This window comes from Neocloeon triangulifer, unplaced genomic scaffold (genome assembly GCF_031216515.1).
Source record: "Neocloeon triangulifer isolate White Clay Creek 2 clone unplaced genomic scaffold, ASM3121651v1 ptg000012l, whole genome shotgun sequence".
Taxonomy (NCBI): Eukaryota; Metazoa; Arthropoda; class Insecta; order Ephemeroptera; family Baetidae; genus Neocloeon; species Neocloeon triangulifer.
The window spans coordinates 12,073,321-12,092,428 of record NW_026775554.1 but is presented as its reverse complement, the minus strand read 5'-3'; the positions used below and the strand labels follow the sequence as shown (position 1 = coordinate 12,092,428).

Sequence of the window (19,108 nt, the reverse complement as noted above, 5' to 3'; positions counted from 1 at the left end):
TTTCAGAACTCGCACTTTCTAACTTTTTCAAATTTTTATCTCATTAAATTTTAATTTTACGTCTACTCAAACTTTATGACGGAAAGGATGAAAAAATCTTGCCGGCCAAGAAATAATACAATAGTCTCAAATAATACTAAAAGCCACAGCGTTCGCGTTTTTATGATCTTACCAGTTGTGTAGGCAATCTGGGAACTATGCATGCATTGCAGGTTGCATAGTTTCCTCAAGTTGTAAACTTTTGCTGCAATAAAACCACCGCTATTTCCCGCATTCATAAACGAGCCGTTGAGCTTTATTTAGAAGTAAAAGTGTCGCAAGTAGCAGAAGTGACTACAAACTTTTATTTGAACTATAAATGCAATAGATATCCTAATATATACCTTGAAGTGGAGAATAAATATATTATCAGCTTCTCATCAAAACTTTTTCCGTATCTCCTGGTAAATAATGCAACTGCAAATCATTGAGGGGTTTTAGCGGATTGCAATATAATCTTGATTGTTAGATGACTCCAAACAAGGGAGATAAAAATAGACTTTTGCATTGGTGAGCCTGATTTATTTCTGGTTTCTTTATTTCTACCAATTGACATAATATTCAACGTAATGCAATTTAATATTCAAAATAATTATATATTGAAATTAAAGTACAAAAAATCCAATGTCAATCCTTACACAGGAGTAAATTTTGATCATGCAACTATTTGTAATGACAGATTGTGTAAAATTCAGGAAATTACCAAGTTTGCATAAATGCACATTTTTGAGTAGTATTTATGCTTTACAGTGGCGAGTTTAACTGCATTATACCTTTAACTCCAGCAGTTTACATCACAAACAAAATAACGTAGAATTTTTGAGTTAAATTGACGATGTAGAGCATGCTGCATTTTGTGCATTTCTTGACAACTTACACTCATAAATTAAAAAATATTTATATAATTTTGTGCTTAAAAAAAAAAATAATAATAACATGAATTGATTTACATTATACAATTTTGTGGTATATCTGAATTTTAGTTTGAATCAGTTTAAATTCCGTGGCCAAAAGTATTTTCAGAATTAAATTGCTTTACTTGAATTTGGGAAATTTAGAAACTTTACAAAAACAAAAAATCAAACATATATATATACATTCATTATATCTCATATAATATTATAGATATTTCATAAAGATTTTCCATTGCATAACGTTTAACATCTACATAACACAAAATAACATTTCTTTCCATATATTTTATTTGAATTTTCAACAGTTATACATTTATCCTTCTTTACACTATGGCGATTAAGATATACGATTCTTGAGCAAATTAATAATAAGTGAGGTTTCTCCAGGATAAATATATAGTATACTGTGAAGTTTAGTAACTTTCAAGTGTTCCATTCTTACGCTTTCCCAGTGTACTTTTCATTTCTATTTTATTTTTAGCAACTTATACTTCTTATTTTTACGTATATCACATCAAACATTGAACAAATCGCGCTAATTTTCTGATTTTCCAACGTTTAAAAGTTTCATAGCATTATTCTTCCACAGGTCTTTTGTTTAACATCAATAAGATCAAATTTGGAATTACAACCTTAACAAATCTCTATCTCTTCTGTACTAACAGTTAGGGGTTTGGATCGGTTTTTGTTTTACAAAGGAATTTGAGTAAGACAGAAGACCAAATAATTTATTAGGGCTATTTCGTCTGTGTATCTGATTCCCTGATCACTTCACTTTACTTGTAGTAGAGCAGTTCCAACACTTTTCCTTCTGTCAGTTCTGCCTTGAGCCAAACGACACCCTGTTGCCACATTATCAATAATTGAAACAATTAAAATCAAATATGTTTATTCATTTCTAAAAAACCGTCTCGATTCGCCTTTCACTCTCAGGTGAAAATTTTACCTGTCGTCAGGCTACGGTGCAACACGAGCTGGTAGCACCGTCGCGACCTCAGGTTTTGTCTAGGCTGAAGGCCGTTGTCACAGTTACCTCGTGGTGGCGTTTGACAGAGCTGTGGAAGTGGACGAGGGTGTGCGAGGAGGCGTCGTTGCGACGACTCTTGTCAAAGGTGTTGCGCCGAGTGCGTTCAGGAATCTCATCAGGGCAGCAGCAGCAAAACAGGTGACGGTTGAAGTGCTTGCGGAAGGTGCCGCTGACAAAGTAGAGAGCAATTGGGTTGATGCAGGAGTTCAGGAAGCTCAGGCAGAAGCCCACGATGCGCAAAGTGTTCCAAAATTCGTCATACTCGCTCATTGAGTCAGGGTTCAAGTGAAACCACAGCATGAAAACGTGATATGGCAGGAAGCAAATCACAAAAATGACGACAAATGCCAGAACCATCTTAGCTACCTTCTTCCTGGCCTGAACCTGAGTCGAGTGAGCCGCCTCGCCTGGCATGTTCCTGGCACTTTTCTCCAAATGCACGGCCATGAGGACGTAGAATATGGTAATGATGCACAGGGGAATGGCGTAATAGGTGAGGAATTTGAAGACGATTACAATTTTGTCTGGAGTGTCTCCAATGTCTCCAGGCAGAGGGTAACAGTAGAGGATAACGCTATGGTTGTTCAGCAGTACATGTTCCCGTAGTCGAGAGAAGACAGCGGACGGAACTGCAAAAATCAATGAAACGATCCAGATGCCAATAGCGGTGCAGAGAGTTACAGTTTTAGAGCCTAGGATTCCACCCGCGTGTCTTCGCATGGGGTTGACGATGGCGCAGTACCGTTCAGCGCTCAAAGCCGTTAGAGTGAAAACCGAGACTCCGACGGACAGATCTTTGACTGTTTCAGATAGCTTGCAGATGAAGGCACCGTAGGGCCACGATTCAAAAGTGTAGAGGGTTGACGTGAAGGGAACGCAGCTTACGATTAGGATCAGATCGCCCAGCGCCAGTGAAAAGATGTAGGTATTGGGAACATTTCTCATTCGGCGATGTCTGGCAAAAATCAGGATCAAGGATCCGTTGCCTAAAACGCCGACGACGAAAATTATGGCAAAAACTACCGGCACGATGTAGGTCTCAGGGCGTTGCTCGTAAGGGACGTACTGCATTTCATCATCAATAAATGGAGAGAGGGACGTGTTGGCTAAAATAGCCGTGGAGTTTGACGGCCGCTCAAACGCTGATTCCGTAGTGTTGTCCATCATGCTCTCTTCAGACATTGTGAGTCTGCAACATAATACGAATGGAATTTTTAAATGTGCTAATAGTACTTTTTTTGGTAAAGGGAGCTTTCACATGAATTTATAATAGCTGCAAAATAATAAACCTCGTCTAAATGCGGATTCAAAAATTAAAAAAAAAGAGGAACGGTAAAACATTTGACCCATTTTCATTAATAAATTAGGCATTTGAAATAATAAAAGTGGTTGTTTGTTTAGCAACCCTCATTATATCCCTTTGCTAGAAAACTTATAAGCGGGGCAACTTTAATCTCATCTCATAACATATAATGGGAACCAGAGGGTCACTCTGTAATCGATAGTCGATGGAAATGACAAGGCATATTGTGTTGCAACCTGTTAAGCATCCGAGACAAGCTTGTTGCCTATATCGGCCATAACAAGGCGATAGAGTCTTTGCGGCGGGCCGGCCTTCCCTTTCCATATACATATTAGCTATGCTCGAAGTGATATAGCTTTGTGTACGAAAGTTCATTATAAGCTTTGTAACAACTTGGCGGCAGATTTTCTTGATTCGAATGAATGAGACGCAAAGCGGAAAATTAAATTATTCTGCCAGAATTAATACCCAAAGTTTTGCTCTTTTTTATTGGCAGGATTGAAGTTTAATTGGAATTATCTGGAAAATTTTGTAGATAACAAAAGTACAACTTTGAGAATGAGTCATTATAAAATTAAAAAGAATTCGCAGAAAATTTAATTGATGCAGAGTGCTATTGAAATATAAAGTTTCCCGCCAAATCTCCCTTTTATTTTTGAGCTTATTGATTTTTCGAAGAAGACAATTCAGCATTTTTGCTTTCGTTTTGTTCTTAGGAAAAGATTGGAGATAACCCGGCATGAAGAATAACCGTTTGCCAGCGAACGTGAAAAGCTGAAAGGGTGCAGAGACAAATCGCCGTCCGAAATAGTTCGGAGAAAAGCGGAACACGAAATGAGCCATGCAGTGTGTAGGGGTTGTTGAATCTTTGTTGCGTGTGCGTGCATCACTCACACCACTCGAGAGACAAATTGCAGTCTGACGATAAACTAGCCGTCAACACAAAATGAAATATCGTGGATATGGCGTTGCACGCACCGGTGCGTTTGTTCGCTATAGGTTTATTAAATTAATTTTTGGGTCTACAGTCCACATAAGTTTACATTGGCGAGGGAATTTTCCGCTAGTAGATTTGTTAGTAAAATTGAATAGAAGTGTGGCGAATACAATTTACAGAGTACCATAATCCTCTGAAAAAGCGTAATCTCAGTCATATTTGTAAATAAAAACCTGTCTGCAAACTCTGCAAGTCTGTGCAAGAAGAAACTCCATACAGCCAACGACCCACGCTATCTGTCTTTCTTTGTTTCCACCCCGAACAACGCTATTTCATTCCTCTTATTATTTACGAGAGGCAACAAAAAGAACGCACTGACGTGGAAGCTTCCATCCGCCTTTTTGTTATCACTTAATTGCCAGGTTTTAATTTGCACTGGAAAGTATCGTCTAATTACAAAATCATGAAGCTCAAACGCTATCGTTGCGAAAAAAAACCCATTGATGTATTTTACACTTTTCAATCTCTTTTAATATTTTTTGCAATTTGAGAACAAAATTTTAATTTAATATTAGAAGTGGAGTTTTAAAATTATATCACCAGTTAATGAAGGGAAATTTTAGAAATTTGCGCCTCGTTGAACAGTTTAAATTCGCACGTAAAGAATATTATAAAACTTTGATTTTTGGCGAAAGAGTAAAAAAAAAAGGAATTAAAAATAAACATATTAAAAAAGCGGCAAAAAAAATGTTTTTTTTTATAAAAAATTGTATTATGTCCTTTTTATTCAAAAAGCCATCCTTCAAACCATCCAAATTAAATCTCTTTTGAAAAGTGACAACCGTCAATAACGAGTTATTACACTTTCGCAGTCCAGACTAAAACAATGGCCCATAATCCGCCTCTCATTTAATGACATGCGTTGGCATCGCCCGTCGCGCGATAAAGCGGGCCGTGATTTATGCGGATTCACGCCCATTATATTTGCCGTCCAATTAGTCTGCAAACTCATTCATCAAGGATCCAAAACTCGTGTCCCCTTCTCCGAGCTGAAGGGAAATTTAAGTTCAAAACAGAGCTCAGCTTTTTTCTATTAATTAATTCGCTCTCTTATTTGCATGAAAAGTTTTCTGTATGTTTTTTTTCCACCGGAAGGGGTGACGCGACTTTTGATGTGTGGGTGTCGCGACAGAGGAAATTCAGGCCGCGCGCGAAAGTGTAATTAGGCAGAGCATCCTCGCTAATGGCGGCTGCCTTGTGTAGGACATTGTATACGCGCGGCGTCATTCGATCATCCATCATACCGCAAATAGCCGCGCAGGCTTTTGTCGAATTTCGTTGCGAGCCGCTTCAGGCAAAATTGCCGTTGCCACCGAGGCTCCGTGTCGCTGACAGCAGCCTCCACGCGATTAAATTATGATTCCACATCATAATTCACTTAAGCTCGCAATCCCCGAGAGAGGAGCACGCGCCGAGATTTTGATATTCGTATGCGGTTGATTTACGCACTGTGTTGTACGTGCAAGAGCTAAATTGCACCTCGGAGGCTAATTAATAATCCATATCAACTCGAATATCAGCACAAATTACTCTGCATGACAAACCAATGAGGTGAAAACCAATGTTAATTTCATTGGCTGTTTCTTTTATAAAGAAATATTTTATCCATCACAAATATTGAAAAATGAATTCAACTTGAAGTTTTGTATGCTAGAAAAAAATTTAATTAAAATTTTATCTAATGTAGTTAATTTATATTGTTATTTTTAACTATGTTATTTAATTATTTTTAATTGTAATCAAAATTTAAATTATTATTTTATAGTATACACATTTTATTAATATTTTGATTTTTAAAATTAATTTCTAATCTGTATTAAATATATTATTTTTTTAACATTCTCCTTTTTTCAAGTTTTAAATTTATAAACAAAAATCAAGACCTGTCTCTAAGCAACCTTTGCTGCAGAAAACTGCGCTAATGGTTCTGTAATTATTTTCTTGTTTCTTTTATACATTAGTGCATATCACAGCGATTTATTTTCATTTTTTTCTGACCAAAATTGAGAGACATTAAATATATCTCATATTTATGAGCTTTATACAAAGAATATTATTTTCCCTGTGTAAATGCTCAATCCGCCATCGGTTGGGAACGTTCGATAAGTGATGCTTTTGCAAACGCCTCTTGGTAATCTGATTAGAGGTTCAACTACGGCTATGTATTGGCACGGGACGCTCAACGTCACGTCTTGTGTGTACCTTTAATCATATTCCGTGCAGTATCCGCATTGCTTTTCGTAGCTCGCATCAGATATTCCGATAAGTCATGACGGATTTATTGGATGGGAAGACGCAATATTCCAACCCAATAATATGTTTTTCTTCTTCTGAAGAAGAGGGGTAGTTTCTCGGATCGTGCTTTTGGCCTGCCTGTCTCTTTTTTGTTGGATTCAAGATGGGTTGCTCCACTTCACCAGCAATATTTTATTGGTGCATCGGAAAACATTTTTTAAGGGGCACATTTTGAAAAATTGCATCCTTGACGTCCCTCTGGCAATATTCCTTAAAAAAATTACCCAATTATACCCATTTTCCAATTATGCACATAATTAATTTTTTTTTTAGTTGTTCGGTTTTAAAATTATCACTGTTGTTTATTGATGGTTCCAATCACATTGTTTACGTTCAATTATTGAAATTATAATCTGGAGAAATTTGAAAATATTTTTTAAATAATAATGGTTTGTAATTGAATGCAACCTTGAACGAGGAAAATGAAAGAAAGAACAAATAACTGAATTTTCAGCTCTTGTCATTTTTCCTTCTCATATTCTTTTATCAAGTTACTCTCCTCAAGTTCAGATTTTATTTAGGAAAGACTCAATGGCCAAACTTAATTTCTTTGTTCCTTCTCTGATATAATTATAGGAAGACAAATTTTCTCTGCCAACTCTCGAAAATGTCGCGGTCTTGAAAAGCCGCTGGAGATTGCTTTTCTGTAATGATAAAAACAACAGAACATCGATCGCAAGGAAGATTATTTTCTCTGAGCGCCAAAAATAACAATTTTCCTGAGAGAATTAATCTTGGAAAAAATATGAAATAAAATCAACTTTCCAACAGATTTTTCATTTTAATAATAATAATGCGTTCACCAATTTTTTTTTCTCTTTTCGCTGTTGAATACGCAAATAAACATGGCGCATTTCTCCAAGCATGCAAATATGTTAATTATTCCACTCCCAAATGAACCCACGCGTCGCAGAGCAATGTTTCATTTTGAAGAAGAGCTCGACGAGGAATTCTGCGCCCTGCGGGAGAAGCGCGATACTCTCTATATCTCGGTTAAATTTCTCAGTCCTCCGCAAAATGCAGACGAAGCATATCATTTTTGGAAACCAACGCAGTTTTTTACATAACAATTTGCATTCCACCCTTCGGGACTTGTGTTTTTTTCTTCGTCACGTCGTCGTTGATCAAGTCAAGATTCATACCCAAAAGTCGGTCACCCCCTACGCTCTTGAAGAAGCACTCGAGCGTAGAAAATAGTGCCTGGCCGCACCCCACGTGTCACAGGGATGATGGGAGCGTGATTGTCGCCGTCGTCATCCATCCACCCACGACGAGCGATATTGCAACGGAAGGTTTTTGGTTGATCAAACAAGGGAAGCTTTTCTGACGCGCCAGTGGTTTATTATTTTAAGAAGCCGAGAAAGGAGAAAGGCGCTGGTTTGTTTTGATTGAGGAGCAATACTCGGGAATCAAATCCGGCGCACTTATTGAGTGCTGTTTGCCCAAGCGCGGTCAATAGACCAAGATGTGGGCATTCCATCGAGTGACCTGGCAGAGACGCCAATTGATTGCCACTCACTCCAGAGAAATTCGCCGACAGTGAAGGCCCCACGATTTTAAGTTGATTAATCATTCATGCGAGAGCACGTCTCTTGCTTGGAAGGAACTTCTGCGAATTGGTTAAGGACCAACGTGCACCAAAAAAATCAAATCCTTGAACCCTCAAACTCCCATAACACAAACATAAGATAATGATTGCAAATTTTTAAAATTCTCTGCCTTAATGTATTTTTATTTCAACCAATTTTGTTAATAATTTGTCTAAAATTCTGGTTTGATTCTTAATATATTAATAATCATTTATAATAAGAAATTGTAAAATATAATGCAAAATGTTTAACTTTCATTTTTTAATGTATTTAAACTGTATTGCGAATCAACTATTTATTTCTTTTTTCAGTGTCATTGATTTTTTTTTTTTTATTAATATTTTGTTATTGAATAACTTTTTACATTTTTCTTTGTAAATTTGACCATGTTATTCAATTATTAAACTTTTATAAAATTATTAATTATTTTTTTTACTTTTTTCAGCGGAATTTAATTCATGCATAGCCCATTGCAAGCGTCTGTTGTGCTAGCCATTTTTAACTAATGAATAGATATACAACTCTTAATACATTTATTTACTGTGCAGTTAATACTGAATTAAATATTCTTGGCTGAATATGACGATGAGAATAAATATAAATAGAGTCCTTCCTTGGATGATTGACGCATAGGAGTGTTTTTAATTCATTTTATTCTCACAATTTTTAGAAGAATGAAGGAGGTAAAGAAGATTTTTTTTTGTAAATCTCACAAAGATAATTAATGATAATAAATCAGTGATAATTTGTTTTACAGTGGTCATAAATATAATAGAGACAAAGGAGTCTTTGTTAAAAAATAATAATAATAGCAACCGGAGACTTTTTCCGCGGTTTACCCTGCAGCACTAATTTGCATCAGCACGGAGGGGATGAGTTAGCCAGCAGGCCTGGTAAGTTTTGGGCAAGTGTCTGCAAGCAAGTTTCGCGCCGTCTTTGTTCCGCCCTGAAAACTTTTTGACAGCTTTCTTCGTATAATCTTGAGTAATTAACTCCTCACAGGAAATAATCTGCTGCTAAAGCCCAAACTTACTTATGGCCTTTTCATCACGATGAGCAAAGCACACTGTGTGGCCGCCAATTACGAAGAAAGCCACCTGCCTAGGTGACAGATTTCCTCCTCCGTACTTTGGATAATTCGTTCCGGGAAATACATAGTGGCTGAAAATTTTTCTCCGCCACTTTTCAAATTGACGCCAGTCGATGTTGCTTAGAATTCAACGTGGTAAACTGCGATAAAACCTTCAGAGGCGCCGGTGTCTAAAAATAAACGTGGCAAAACCGAGCCGCTTCTTCACAGCACTCCATCATTCACGCCGTGATAACTTTAGTGGGTACCACATGTACGTATGTACTGCTATGTACACTCTGTAGAATGAATGAGAAAGTGGAATGAAATGAATCCAACTTTTCATAAAAATTTTCGTCAGATTATTGAAAGAAAGTTTAATTTTAGATTTAAAAGTACCTTTTTCAAAATAATATGACATAATTTAAACATTGTTCTTCCATATTTTTTTTTTTCAAAAAGTTCGAAAAAATTCAATAAAATTCAACTTTTAACCAATTTTATGTAATTTTTCAAGAGGATTTTTTTTTAAATTAGTCAGAAATTGGTAATTAATTTGGGCTCTAATAAAGCTGTATTTTAGTAACTTCTACACATGTAACAAATTTATTCTGTTTAATATTATTTTTAATATAAATTTTGGTCATAGAACTTGTGTGAAGAAAAAGTATTCCACTTTTTTTTATCCTTATAGTCGAAATTAAAATTCGCGAAACTGGTGATAAATCCCAACGTCTATTTCAAATTCAACAGGAAATTCAATTTTCACGCACCTAACTTCTTTTACGTTTTGCCATTACATGCATCTGAAAAGGATATCAAGAGAAAATGAAAAGGGGAGGTCTCCGTCATCTTTGCGCGTGATGTCTTTTTTTACAAAAATGAGAACCCATCTTCAACGTCAAAGAAAAAATTGTGTCATCTCATTTTGAATAGGAAATTTGTCGTCAAGGAAATAGAGCCGTTGTGACACAAGGTTTGCAGGCTGTCTGCGAGCAAATTTTCTTTATTCGACGGACGACGATCAATTCCCTTTCATTTTCCACTTTTCGTGCTTCGCGTGGCGCCAAATCCCACTCGTCAGCTAATGAAAACTGCGGCTCTGACAATAGGGGCAGAAAGAAACAAAATGAAACAGCAGAGGAAATTTCTTTCCCTTTTGACCGCCGCCATCATAATCCGCCTCGAAAATTCCCTTTCTCAGTGAAGAGGCTTTTCTTGTTTCGTTTGCAACACGCGTTTTAATTACGACCAACAAACCTCTCTGCAAAATTAATCTCAAAGAGAACAAAAATGGAAAAATGTCAGCGGCAAGAAGATCTAAACGAAAAAGCGCAACGCTAAAGATAAATATTTTCGTAATATATGAAAAATTTAAAAATTTACGCAATCCCGCTCGACCTGGACTGCTCGTCTTCGTTTAATTTGTTACGAAAATATTATTTAATTTGCAAGCTCGCTCAAGTGCGAGGGCCCAGCTCCTCTTATTCCCATTAAAGCTCCGTCGTGGATTCAGCTGGCAATTTGCACTGGCAATTTGGCGCGGGTCTTTAGGTCTCTCAGGCTTGGACTGTTTTTGCCGGGTGCAAATTTGATTAATGCCGGGCGCTGCTTGTCTCTCTCGTCTTTTAATTGCCACTGAAGACACGCGAGTCTCTGGAGATGTTTTCATTTTGTTTCACAATTTATATTTGCGAGTAAAACGAGATTCGGGCTGAAAAAAAACATACTCGCTTTATTCAAACAAAAATCCTCTTCTAAAGATGGGAATTAATTCATGTCTTCCTCTGAAGGAAACGTTCTCATTTTTTTTGTATTAAATTTTAATAAAGCTGAATAAAGAAGCAAATAAAAAGGGCATTTTCCTTTTCTTTGCTAGGCATTTCACAACGGCGTGCTTGAGCAGTGCCTGTTTACGAGCACAAAACAATGGTGCTGCATGTATTTACCCGAGTCTCTCTCGCTCTTTCAAAAGGCGTCACAAAAATATGAACGGACTGCCTTCAGCCCTGTGAATTATTCGCTCTTGTTTGGCCAAGCGGCAACAGCACAGCCACTATCTGCCAGCCAGAGAATGGAAATCCGATAGAGCATTGCAAGCGAGGGAACCGAAACCATTTTCGACCGGCCAACAAAACCCAATTCACATCAGTATGGGTCATTTAGTCGAGAAATTTACATTCGGCGCGGAAGCTGCGAGTTGTTTGCACACCGGTAGCAAACTAAATTCAAGCCCAAGTTTCCGCAAACAAGACCAGTCTGCAATTTCATCCAATGGTGAATTTTTAATCCCCTTTCATTTTTTGTTACTGAGGTGATGATATAGTGTTTTTAACATTCAGCCCTGATGAAAAAAAGTTGCTCGTTTCACCGTTTTCATTCGGAACAAAAAGCTCACTCATTCCGCATGTAAAATTTCTACATTGCAATTACAGATCAGTGTGTCAGCCTAATTGCGCTCTCTTGTCCAATGCAATACAAATGAAACCCGCATAATTATCAATATCATAAATGAACTGCAGCAACTCATGACGTTTTACAAACAGGCATCAAGAGAGTGATTAGTCACTGCATGGACTCCAGCTTCAGTTTCCTGCTTTTCATGAATCGACTCCATCCAAAGGAGAAACCCAATTTAATTAACTATTCTTTAGCTGCCGTGATTTATCACAATTATAATATGGAAAGTTATGCACAATTAAAATTTCTTGAAGTGATTAATGAATTAATATTTTTTTTGTCGATTAGGAGCTTTTTCTCAAAAAGTAATTAAAATCTTGATAGGAATATTTTCTTTGCTTTTAAAATAAAATTATATTTTGTTTACTGAAACATTGCTTCATCAATTAATTTAATTTATATTTTTTTGTAATATATTAACCCGTTTATATGGGAATTCAGTTTCTGCGATCTTTCAACCATCAGTCATGCAGGTAACTTGGAGTTTGCGTGAAAGGGCCTTATGGCGCCTTATTTGCATTTCAAAGCCTACACCTTTCTCTTTCTTCCTAAAGTATGAAGTCCCGAAAACGTCAGCAACATTCATCGTAAGCCAAAGTGTTGCAGAAATGTAATTAACTAAGTTTGTGCATTCATTAGAGCTCAAAATCACTCTCCCAAAATGTTTAACTAAATTAATAAGCCATTCTCAATTTTATTCCTCTTAAGCGCGCATTTGCCATTCAACAGTTTGTTTTTATCCATTCATTGCGTTTCTGCCTTAAACGTAGTTAAATCGGACACGAAAATTGGCAAAGGAACATGCAAAATGTCAATTTGCTTGGCTGCGAGGCAGATTTGAGCAAAGCTGGTCTGGCCCAGCGCCAATAACATTTTACTTTCCCCTAACCGAAGCAAAAAATTATATAAGACGAGCTACAAATTAGCTTTTGCTGGTCGCCCGCCTTTTCAGAAATGTCCTCGCGGCAAGAGAGGAGGCAGACAGACAGTGTATGTATCATACTCAAAGCAAGCAGAATCTTTGCTCCTCTCTGAGGGTTTTACTTTTACGACTCATGTCTGTTATGAAGTCGCCTAATGGCTCTTGTGGGCGACTGAAAAACACGAGGTGGCCCATTTGGCGCTATCTAAACACGAGGGCATAATAATAATTCTCATTCATATTCAGTTAGAGACACCACACTGCCTTGCGATAATATTTGTAATTAAGTCCACTCTCGCTGCAATTTGCTGACTGTAATATAACCAACTGGGTTTTTTTGCCCTCAAAACTTATTTTATTAAAAAAAAAAAAAAACTCGTTAAAACTCATAAACTTATCATTCATAACTCAAAAGCATAAGCAGCTCGTAAAGTACAAAGTTCATGCTCATATGTCTCGGCCGTCTTAGGGAATTAAAAAAGTTAATTTCCTGTGATTTATATTAAGCCCAAAGTTTTATTAACCCAAGTCTCTGGGAAGGAAAGATTTGTGGTCAGCCGCGTGTGCCGCTCGTGCAAGCTCCCGGATGAAAAGGAATTAACTTTCTGATTGAGGCAGCCGTTATTAATTGCGTTCTCATTTCGTCCAAGGGCAAATGACCCGAGTCCTGAGGTGAGACGAAGTATTTAATAATGTATCTTTCTCTCTCACAAATTATTTAAATTGTAATTATGTTGCCTGCTTGTCTGTTGGCAAACAGACGTATTTGATCAGCCTACGGGCAGACAAAATAAAGCGTCGAGAGTGCTTGACAGCGATTCAGCAGCACATTCATATTGTTTTCAGCGCCGGATATGATGAATATAAATTTTGCACTAAGCTTGTTTAGCCGTTGCATACTTTGAAATGCCTCTCCGCCTGCGGGTGGTAGGTAGGCAACCGGCTCGACAGGCAAGAGCAGCCAGTTGCATAATGATTTAATAATTTCTCGTCCTTTTTGGTTAAAAGGCGACGCCTCCGGGCGCGCAAAAAACGTGCCTCCGCTTTTCGCAAATTGAATTTTTAATTTGATGTGGTGGGCGAAGTTCATGAAAAATCCCTGCCGATAAAATATGAAATCTTTCATCTCCCAAGCGCCAGGGTGATAGTTTTAAATTATTTAAAGCTTTTAGTAGTTAAAAGCTTATAAATATAATTATTATATTTCCTGTCAAATTAGCTGCTACTTTTTATTGACGGCGTTCAGTTAGTTTGCCTATGTTTTTTACTAATTTCTCTCAACGGTCTAAAATTTTAAACCCACCTGACTAACTGTTGACAGAATGGTTTGTTTTGGATAAATTTCAACTAATAAGTACTATGGAATACCATTATGTAAATGAAAAATGCAAAAAAAAAAACATGGTTCACCTATTTTACCTTGCCTGTTGTTTTTACTTATTGTTAGAAGGCCTCTGAAAAGTTTTTATTTACAGAACAAAGAAATACACACACAAATAATACATTAAAGGAAATAAAAAGACTCTGCATGAATTCAAATAAAGCGTGATATAGAAAACCAGTGAATATTATTGAGACGACGCATCTCACAATCAGAAGTTGTCGGGAGAGATTTTATGAAATAAATTAAATTGGATTGGTGCTCCTTCCCACGCAAGCTCCCGTTCCGTCATGAATAGGAGCTCCATTTCTTTAATTGCGATTTTTATGACGCACACCACTCGCCATCGATGACAATAGTCTATAAAATTGGCACAGCGGTCTAGACGAGCCAGTTGCGCGTAATGAGCCATCTTGTAAGTCAAGGTTCTTTTGCGTCGCTATTTTTAAACCAAAACATTGTGCGTGTGTGTGTATTGCTGAGGAGGCAGAAAACGTCGCTAGTCCACCTTTAATATTTTCTATCTCGGCTTTCCGCATCGCACGGACGAAGGAGGGAGCACTTGAGTTTAGTACGAGACGCTTTTAACCCCCGCTGGCAAGTGGCAGCGCGCCTTTTAGAAAACTCCCTGTGTGCAAAATCAGCACCGATTGCTCCATCCGTTTGCTTGAAAGGGCTCGTCGCATCAAACGCACACACATGCCTTTTTTCAGCTTTTTTTTTGCAACCACTTGTCTAATCAAAAAAGAACACAGACGCTGTTTTTTTGGACGTTTGCCATTTTGAGAGTATTTGTTGACGCCTTCAAAAGTACCGCTCAAAACTTTGTTTATCGATATTAACTATAATAAGCAGTGGCTGGCAGGAAACTTTGATTGATTAAAGAGGCGGCTTCGGTTTGCAATGAACCACCGCAGGGTGAATTCAAAGGATGTTTTCGAGATGATGGCACGTCCTCCCGTTGAGCATGTCTCAGGAAAATTGCCTCAAGGCGATGCCGCATATATAATTTATTTCCAAATTCTGCATTTCGTGCTAAAAGTTTTAATGAACCTTTCAAATGCAGTCTCAAATTTTTTGATAACCTACCGCCTGAAGTAATTCAGCTACTCACTTCTCACAAAAGCGTTTAAAAATTCAAGACATAAAACGATTTATTGAATCAAAAGCACCAAATTTTATCACAGCAAAACACACACAAAATCATTTTGAATTGTAAATTATTTTAAAATAAAATTAATGCGCTTTGTACTTATTCTTTGTTTACAGCAAAAAAAGCAACTAGAGAGGTCCGATATTTATCACCTATCTGTAAATATAAATACGAAGCAGGCCACAAGTTTGAGTGGGTTGTTCATTAGCGTTGCTAACACTCTTTCATGTGCATCATTAAAAACATTTTACGTTCTTTAAACCATGGTCTGTTTGTCTATTCTAGTATTCCTCAGTAAAAAAATTGAAATATTTTTATTTTTTTGAACGTAATAATTCAAATTATCCTTGAAACTAATATATAATTAACTGATCAAATTTTTTAAATCAGTAACTTATCACTTAATATATTAATTTTGGAAAATTTTCTCCCTCAATCAATATTTTTTATTATCACAACAAGAATTTTGTAACTTTTTTACACTGGTTTTGTAGCTCACATCTTGGAACGTAATTCCACGTAAAAGTCGAAAATTACTAATTTAATTATTTCCTGTTTCTAGTGGTTTCTGGGCTTTGAATTCTGATCAAATTTTAAATAATTTTCCTCACTTCCCGTGACTAGAAAGTTCCCCCATCAAAATTTTATTGCAAATATTTATAATAGAAGAGCAGCATAAATTACAATAAAAAGGTGCCTAAACTCACCAAAACTAAAAGTATAATTTCATCAATCAACTTTTTGCTGTAAAATTTTCATGAGCCAGAATAATGCTATCTATAGAAATTACTTTCCATTTCGCTTACCTTAAAAAAAATCAGCTATTGGATTGGTTGTTTGCAGACAGGCAGTATGGGACGGACGGCGAGGGCGACGGCGGTGATGTGAATGTGGGAGAGACTCTCTGACCACGCACCTCATAAACTCACCAAACAGGGGAAGAATGTGCGCTGGCGCCCTGCCGCTGGTGCGCCTCGCGTCTCTCGCTGGGTGGAACACCCTTGCCTGATGAATCGGCCACTGGCGTTTCTGTGGAAACGGCAGAATCTCGCAGAAGTTTCTTTTGCACGTCGGCTCATTTATTTTGGTGTAAATCGTCTTTTCGTGATGCGAGGCGTGTAATTGATTGTGCTGCGCCTGATTTGAAAAAGACTTGCTCACATTACTTGAACCAATTGAACCCTATTGGCTTTTGATCCAGATCTGTCTGGTGTAACTTCCCACTCGAAATAATTCACAGTATGATTGAAAAAAGCTATCAATTTCCTAAAAGAGAAAAAATGTTTATTTTATAATGTACACAAAAAGATGATTGAAATATATTTTAGCCATTATCTGAGTAGCACTTTAACATCGTTGTTCAAGGTATCTTTTTTTAAACTTTTCCAGAAAATCTTATTTTTCGAATTTAATTAAAAATATTGTCAAATTATGACTTCTGGCATATATCTGGATTTTGATGATTGAGACCAATTATCTTTTTCACGAGCAGACAGAATTTTAAATAATTTTTTTTACGTCTGCTCTTTATGAGTCACAAATCAGCTTTATTACTTTGTAAATATTCTATTATTTTCTCTACTAATCCTCAGCACTTTTAAAGTTATTAAAAATAAACGAGGCCGAGTTTAAAAAGGGATAATGTTCCGCATCAGAAAATTATATTATGCGCCGTTCTTTCCGTGAAACTTTACAGAAATGCTCTCATTTTATCCATCCTCTCATACCTTTTGGCTTATAGTTACGTTTTTGCTTTGTAGCTTCAAAGAAATCCTTTGGAAAACACTTTGCTATTGATGGTTTAAAGCGAAAATTCTCTGAAAGCAGTAAACAGAAGAATTTTTGATGTGAGCTGCGATATTAACTTTATAACTTTTGCGAGTGAAACTTCAAACGGACCATGATTCTGATGCACAGATAGAGTGCAGAGGAGAGCATGAATTATCTATCCTTTAAAATCACAAATTCCCAACTTCTGTGTACTGCGTAGACTTTTTGCCCTTTGCGTATCGGTCGAGCCCTTCGCGGCTGAAACGAAGCGCGACTTCGGCCCCGCAGGCGGTCGTAGGACCGACGCTGGGAAATTTGTTCCTCCTGCTTGGGTTCACAATAATTCCGACAGCAGCCGCCTTCGGAGCAAAAAAGTCAACCGACGACGAACGGCAAAGAGTTCTTATTTATTTATTGCTTTTTCGGCACACCCCAAGCACAGTACCAAGGGAAAATTCTTCTTGCAGTGAAGAAATAACGCCCGCGGGGATTTTTCTGAGCAATCTTTTAAGTTCCCTTTGCGGTAGTAGACGCAAAAAGTCTAATTTATGTATGGCGCTGATGCCACAAAAAGCTTAATCAAGGCAAGTGTTTTGTTTGCCCAAAATAAATTTGGCTTGTTTTGGAAGTTGCAAGTATTTAAAACGAGTTCCTTTTCCATTTTATTTACAATTAAATTTCTCTTTAAGTGTCTTCAAGCTGTAGGACTTTAAAAACAATTTTAGAGTTAATGGAAATATATTTTTGTTAATCTAGAAATAGATCAAATTCACCTTTTATCGCACACAATGCATGAAGTGCTGGGTTAAGTGCGTTACAATGTGTCAAGGTTATATGCAATTGTGCGGGATGCACAAAAGCTTTGCTTTCTTTCATCTCTATATTCTCCCGTTTTCTTTCATCTCAAGTCGCATAAAATGACTATAAGGCCACATTGAATTGGCTGCATATGTTCTGGTCCAGATGCGACAAGCTGATGTCCTCCACATAATATCATTTTATAGCTGAAAATTTTCAAAGGCTTCCTATACAAAGCGACTTCCATATTGTGCATGTACCATAAAATATATATTGCCCCAATTCTCCTTCAAGTCCTGTACGCACTTGATTTTATTGTTCAGAAATTGCATCATCGCGAAGTCAAGACAAAATGGCACAAATCCACAGATGTAATTAAAGTGGCGGTAGCTCCAGAGAGTCCAGAATGTCAGTTAAATCAAAAGAAATTAATCGTCATAGAATATTTTGTCAAGGCTGAAATAAGGAAATATATATTTCAAAAAGGAAATTCTGATTTTGCCATAAATTTAAATATAGATTAGAACTTCATGAAAAATGACTAGGCAGATCATAAATTTTTCATCCATTATTCTTTGTTATAATTAGGGCTAAATTAAGCAATCCCACACACTAATTTCCTACAGTTAGATTATAACACGCAAATCTCATATTTATTTTGATCGATTAGCACAGCAGTGCAAACTAATTTTCGTAAGATTTTAATCGCACTTCATGCAATACATTTATTTTTGGCTCTCATAACGTTCAAATAGCCATCATAATTACTCTTTGTTCCATTCATTCTCGTGACCTATTTAATGAAACAATATAAAATCAAAATTATAAGCAGGCGGTAATGCGCACAGAAGTGACGCACACACTCAGTAGAAATTGATTTTCAATCATTTTGCACGAAGTGACTTTGACAACTCATCACTTCGTCTATGTGGCTCGAGATTAAAAGCTTTCCACCCAGAATCCATTTCCCATCACGTATTTGCACACCTTGCGGATTTCGAAATGACACTAATAGTGGTGGCTTATATGCACACACTTTGCGTGCCCCGTCAGCCTTCACTGCGGTGCACCTATCATTAATGTATGTACCAGAGAGTTATATTAGTGTTATGGTACTGGAGGGTAACTGGGAAATGAGATTTGAAGCATGTCACTCACATCGACTTTACGAATGATACATTTTTTATATAAAAAAATAATAGTTTTCAGCTAAAAGAAAAAATTGTTTTTAAATTAATTATTAATTTTATCTTGAAATATAAGTCATTTAAATGTTTTTAATTTTCACCTCTCATACAACCCCAAAAACATAAAGTCAGGCCTATTCTTTTACTTTGGCATTAACAATTTTGCAGTTTTTTTTTTTTAATTTTCAATATAGCGTAAATAGC

At 36.8% G+C, this 19,108-nt stretch overlaps 1 protein-coding gene across 1 annotated transcript; it reads right to left on the bottom strand.

Annotated features, from left to right (window-relative positions):
- Positions 1-548: 548 nt before the first annotated feature.
- LOC132197178 (neuropeptide CCHamide-1 receptor-like) lies at positions 549-16,029 on the bottom strand. Its single transcript, XM_059620282.1, has 2 exons — positions 15,956-16,029; positions 549-3,169 (listed from the first exon to the last, which is right to left on the bottom strand). The coding sequence occupies exon 2, from the start codon at positions 3,160-3,162 to the stop codon at positions 1,948-1,950; it is 1,215 nt and encodes a 404-aa protein (XP_059476265.1). The 5' UTR covers positions 3,163-3,169; positions 15,956-16,029; the 3' UTR covers positions 549-1,947.
- Between the last annotated feature and the right edge of the window lie 3,079 nt (positions 16,030-19,108).